We start from the raw sequence: 6,391 nt of genomic DNA, 5'->3' as shown, positions 1-6,391 counted from the left end.
CTTTTCGCGTGTCTTCCTGTCCTCAGTCCCATTTTTAATTAAAAATGAAGTTAAAAATGAATTGAAATTATAAAGGAGCAGTTTTAAAGTCGAGTATATTGACAACCAATCTTGTACATGAACACGCAAAGAAAAACTCAAATCCGAACAAAGTTTATAATTAACAATACAAATATAGACTGATTAGAATTAGATAACGACGATAGATAATTGAAAATCATTTATGCGCTAGAATTATTCACGTCGCACGCTCCCACGTTTTTATTCTTTTTATTTGGTAGACTATTTACAATCAATTCTCATTGAGAATTATAAGTAAATTTACGCTACCACGTGAAGCTCAATTAATAGCTCAATTAGTACAGATCATCCTTCTAACGTTTTTTCTCCTCTTTTCCTTTTTTCTTTTATTATTTAATTTGTACTTTACAATTTGTCCAGCTGGACATTTGGTAAATTGCTTCTAACGTTTCGTAAAAATTCCATCCCGTTATCAAGTCATTAGTTATAGCGACTAGAGATAAGAATAGGCTAAGGAGTGCAATACAATGTAAATCGAAAGTTTGTCCAAAGCCGAAAGGCACGGACTAGAACAAATAAAAAAAAAAAGATAAATATATTTGCACCACCATGTTTGTTTATAAAATCAAATTTATTAATAATATTCTTTATGACTAAAAGATAAGACATTATACATACATATATTTACTTTATTTCTTCTTTCGCTAAAATCATTGAGGCAACCATTAATTTTCGTGAGAATTTATCGTATCCCAAAAGTTCTTTTGCGCAAAATTTCCATTAGATTCCATTTTCACATTTTTTGCATCAGCTATGTGTAAATAATGAAGATTATCCTCACCAGATTTTAATGACTGCCATTTAGCATCACCGACACGTGATTTTCTAAAATAATTACAAATTCTTTATCAACGTGATATTCAAACAATAAAAATTAATCATACATAAATTGTATTTTCAATCTCATACATACCCTTCAATAGCAAAAGAAGTGTAAAAATCAATTAAAAGTTGCTGCATTGCTAGGTCCTCTGAATTTTTAATATTCGAAGCGCCTTTATTAATCACAAGATAAATATCGTCTCCATGGGCTACCCCTATTATTCATTTATTTTACATGCATATATTACTCCACACATTTTTCTCCGCTGTTATAATAGAACTCTACTTATTTGAACTCGTTAAAGATATACAGCTCATATAACAAGAGTTCATTTCGGAGATATTTGTTCACAAACTTCTTCTTTATTAATTTATTACTTCTTGTTCACTATAAGTCTGCTGCTAATTTTCATAGAATAATATACTCTACTTATTAATATAAAAAAGGTGTTCCAATAAATGAAGTTCAGATAAATGGAGTTCTACTATAATTATAGTAAATGGCGCAATAAAATTACCGAATTTATTCGTGAAGCTAAGGTCTTCTTTAATTTTGTATGTATAGTAATAACTCCACACTGGATTTTTGTTAACTTTCGCATGTAACTTAACAGCTGTCGCCATGCCAACACCATATGATCGATCACTGAGCATTTGTATCAGTGGTGTCACTGTATTACGGTCAATTTTTTTTCGATCCCAAATAATACTTTCTGATTTTTTCCGCCACTTCTTTATGCTCCCAAAGCGGAATAGTATCGTTATAATTAAGCAGGTATGGCGCGATATCGTCCCAATTATCGTTTAGATATTTCAATAATTCATCGTTTTCAATAAAATCTATGCAAGTAAAACTCTTATTTCAATAATATTTTAATAATATTAATAATTTCAATAATATTTCCGTCACACGAAATCAGACCTGCAGCTTGAAATATTCCATCTTCGCCAACGACTCCAGTAATCCAGGGAACATCTTGAACCTCACCTAAAGTGATAATTTCCATTGGAGAACGACTAATGAAAGGACTCGATCCTTGCTTCTCCACAACCGGTCCGAAGGGACTAGCAGGATTGTTTAACCAAACCTATGTAACAGATTTTGTGATAATAATATCACATCTATGATGCGTATAATCTATTTCGATTGCAAAACGCAAATTAAAAACTACAGAGAAAGAACATCACAACAATTTCTATAATATATGTACGTGGTATAATATAAATACGTAGTATCAAAAAAAGTTCAGTCGTAAACACGTTAAACAGATAAAATTTCAATCTTGAAACTATACAATTTACCAGAAGCTTGTCGACGTTTTGTGATATGAGTCGTGGTGGACGCTTTTTTAAACAATCAATCATTTTACTGCTACTATCAGTTGGACATCCCACTGCCGCTGCCAATTTTTTAGCTTTCTCTGAAGCTCGTTTTGTTTGTGCCCTAGGATTAAGTGCTGTACCACTTATAGATATACCTCCTAGGTAGTAGAAATTGTGAGAAAAGATAAGTATCATACAGTGATATGAAAATTAAAGACTAGTAACACTTATAAAGCATCTTTGGTCTGAATGAATAGCGCGCTGTTATTTATTGAACTCTCACGCCAAAAAGTTTAAAAATTCAGCTGTTCAAATTAAAGTTACTCTATCAAATCGAACAACCTCCTTATGAGAATTTTTGCCAATAATTCAAGAAATAATAGTCTGTATACGTTTAAGTTGAACATATTGTATACATACATATATACTTAATAAACTTACTTTGGAATAGACCAGCACTCAAAGGTGACAGATAGTGATAATGAACGCTCATGCCTCCCGAACTGAAACCGATTAAAGTTACATCTTTCGGATTACCTCCAAAGTTCTCAATATTGTCGGATACCCAGCGCAGTGCCATGCTTTGATCCTTTAATCCCATATTTCCAGGTACTACATTGTCTCCCGTACTAAGAAAACCTTAGGACGAAATACTGAATGTAATTTGAACCGCAAAGAATATCTTTCATAATTTGTTATTCTTACCGAAAGGCCCTACACGATAATTAAACGTAACCAATACAATACTCTTATCCATTAAATGACTCTCGTCTAGATCATTTCCAGTGCCAAATTGGTAGGCTCCTCCATGAATCCAAAACATTACTGGTAATAAAGTCTTAGTATTGTTTCTAACTGATACATAAATGTTCATGTACAAGCAATCTTCACAGCCTGAAACTGTATCTCCGTCTGCACCAGACCTAATACGATACTGTATACAAATGGAACCCTTTTTCTTTGCAGGTAATTCGTATTCCCATTTCTGCACTGGTTTGGGTGGCTGTAAATTCACGAAGTACTTAAAATATTGACAAATATTCTATTATGATATACATATATTTTATTATGTTATATACGTATATATTATATTATATAAAGTGCAGTCGAAAGTGTAGTATGTATTTTGATATTAATTTACATGAACATTATCGTCGTACGTACTGCGAACCGAAGTTCTCCAACAGGAATTTCTGCATAGGGGATACCTTCGTAAGCCTCGTACGTTTTCTCAGATCGAGACTCTTTATAGTAACCACTGACGCTTCCTAAAATTGTTCTGGCTTTTGGAATTTGTTCATGCTGTAACGAGAGATTCGTAAATTCTAGGAGGAAAAATATCACTGATAACTTTATCGTGCCCATTTTGATGTTATACACAAGTAATACGTGTAGTATCAAAATATGGTCTAGAGCAAGGGCAAGAAAGGATGATTTATTTGAAATTAAGTTTAGTTTTATCCGTACAAGCAATAGCCAATACAAAAACTGACTACAATATCTTCGTACGTCTTACCCTAACACTGGGCTTCCAACTTCTGACTTCTCAGGACAAAAATTGCTGACCCTCAAACCTCGTACCCTTCTCCTACTCCTTTACTCATTTAACTTTGATGTTACCAAGGCATACACTCTTACTTACACTCTCTCTCTCTTTCTATCTTCCCCAGCACTCTTACGATTCTTAATTTATATTTTATATATATAACAGACCAAGCGTATACCCCCCTTTTTCGATACTACATACGAATATTCGTCTTTTATGGCATTTCTCATGACTTTTCAGCTGAATGTACATACACGCGCAAATGTATAATGTAAATATTCTTAATCTCGGGTTCGTTAATTAGCTGTTGAAACAGTTGCCAAAAACGTTATATCGGACCCAAATATCTGTTTTCTTTCTATTTTTAAGATAAGATACTTTACATTTTGAAGAGTGAAGCATATGTATGTTAAGGAGAATTTTAGTTTTAACTAATTATAAGATAGATATACACATTCTGTATATTGTTAAAATTTTTCGCGATTCTCTTGAATCGTTCACTTTTCTCTTCTGGTTTTTTTCTTTTTTCAGGATGATATTCTTTCGCTGATGAAAAATTATCGCTATAAAATGTGGGGTTTGCCAAATAACAACAAAGCGAGTGTAGAAGAATTTGAAATTGTGTAAACTCTTACTCTATTTCTGTTTTATCGCTATGATCTAATGGAAAATCGTAGAAGCATTTTTCTTCGAGTATTTTTAATTGTAAAGGAATGTGATAAATAAATATGTATAGAATATGTTTGGAGTTAATGAATGTTATCGTAGTTTTTTCGCGATTCATTTGAATTGTTACAATCCCTAACTACACATTGATTGATTCAAAGAACAGCTTGAAATTTTATTTTATTACTATAATCATTCGTTACTGTAACGAAGAATTTTAGAAGATCTAGCATTTTTAAAAGAATTTGTCAAATAGATACATTTGCATCATGTTGGTGCCTCTATATCCGTTGAATTGAATTCAACAGAAAAATGGAGCAACATAGACTAATTTTTTTCTAATTTTATAACGAATCATTCAGCAAGAAAGTTTACTTACTTTATTTTTAAATCATATTTTAAAGTCACGCTTTAAAATTCTGTGTAAACGTGCTTCTCTTTAAAAATGCTCTTTAAAAGTCTAATCATCAGAATCGTTCTTAAAAGTTGTTCAAATCACTGATGAATCTTCCTTAGGTTTAAGATTTTAATCCTCAATTGATATCTACACCTACGATGGTTTGGATGAAGTTATTTAATTCTAGGATACTCCAATCTTATTTATACTTTACTCAATACCAAAAGTACTTATTATTAATTACACTTCCCAATTATATCTGAATTATATTTCATTAATGTAATATACCATAGATGCATTGATATGAACACCTAGTCAGAGTCGCAGCCAATTAGCTCATATTACTTGTAATTAATAATTAATTACAGCTAATTGTTTTGCTGTATAGTGATACAATTAGTAATTATATATCAAATAATACTGATTGCCCAAGTCTCACCACGAGAAGGTGCTGCGAATGGATACCTACTCTATCCGCCGCCACCCATCCACCCTCCTTTTGCAAAACAAAATCTTAATAATTCATCATCAAATAAATGCTCCTTTTGGTGTGCGTTTGCATAATGTTCAAAACAAACAGCAAAAGGAGCTTTAACAAGAAAAACCGACGCGAGAACTAGAAACCTGACTAGGATTCATGAAAACGTAAAATCGTAAGAGTTAAACGAAAAGAACAAGAGAATAACGATTAGATAATCGACGCCACGAAATGATCGATCCCCTGATTTCTGTTACGACAATAGTTGTGGTTCAACTGAATTTACACTGAATTAACAGGTATAAATTAATGTTTATTCCAACAACTTTATATAGAAAAATAGTTGCACTGATGCGTATGTATAAGTTAAGTAAGTGATTGATTTAAGGAATGAAACTCGGTAATGACATGTTGACTATTCTAACGGTGAAGAATAAGTAAGTTAAAGTGGCGATGCTGTGTCGGAGGAAAGCTAGTGATGGGTGTGTCTAAAGACGCGAGAAAGCTGATTTGTTCATGAAACATGGTTAGGAAAAGTGAGGGCAGTAGACTTGTTTCTGATTGGATACAAGAAGGTTGATGAACTAGGAAGGGTCTTAGCCGCCCTCGATAGATAGTTGCTAGTGTAAAGTATCGTACGTGAGCAAAACGAACTTTCAGTATCTTCTTGCCATAAACAATAGCCTTTAGATACCGATTTAGTTTAGAGATATTTGTTCGGTCTGACGGACCCTCTATAATGTCCTGAGATTTATGGTCGGTTCTTAGGACTATTGAGGAACGAGATAAGGTCGTGCGGACATCTAGTTGCCATCCCGCCCGCGGTGTGTGGCCTGGTCTAGGTAGAGTGTCGCTCGATGTAACAAATTCAATGAAAAATACTATTTACTATATGAAAAAGCTACTTCAAATATTCTGGTATTGCTACTTGCAATACTATAAAATTAATTAAAAACTAACATTTTTATAATTTAATTTTAAACAATAGAAAACAGGATAAATTCTGATACGCACAGTTCTTTAAAAAATTCCCAAAATTCATAACAAAAATTGCAAAAGACAATCGCGATATCGTAAT

General features: G+C 32.7%; 1 protein-coding gene across 1 annotated transcript; it reads right to left on the bottom strand.

The window, feature by feature from the left end:
- Positions 1 to 373: 373 nt before the first annotated feature.
- LOC122565905 (venom carboxylesterase-6-like) lies at positions 374 to 4,093 on the bottom strand. Its single transcript, XM_043722421.1, is given in 10 exon segments — positions 374 to 587; positions 700 to 906; positions 995 to 1,118; positions 1,422 to 1,596; positions 1,598 to 1,743; positions 1,826 to 1,991; positions 2,206 to 2,384; positions 2,668 to 2,865; positions 2,932 to 3,229; positions 3,391 to 4,093. Coding segments are annotated over 9 exon segments (1,647 nt in total). The 5' UTR covers positions 3,592 to 4,093; the 3' UTR covers positions 374 to 587; positions 700 to 746.
- Between the last annotated feature and the right edge of the window lie 2,298 nt (positions 4,094 to 6,391).

Source organism: Bombus pyrosoma, linkage group LG3 (assembly GCF_014825855.1).
Source record: "Bombus pyrosoma isolate SC7728 linkage group LG3, ASM1482585v1, whole genome shotgun sequence".
Classification (NCBI taxonomy): Eukaryota; Metazoa; Arthropoda; class Insecta; order Hymenoptera; family Apidae; genus Bombus; species Bombus pyrosoma.
The sequence above is the reverse complement of the archived record's forward strand: the minus strand, read 5'-3'. Positions and strand labels throughout refer to the sequence as shown.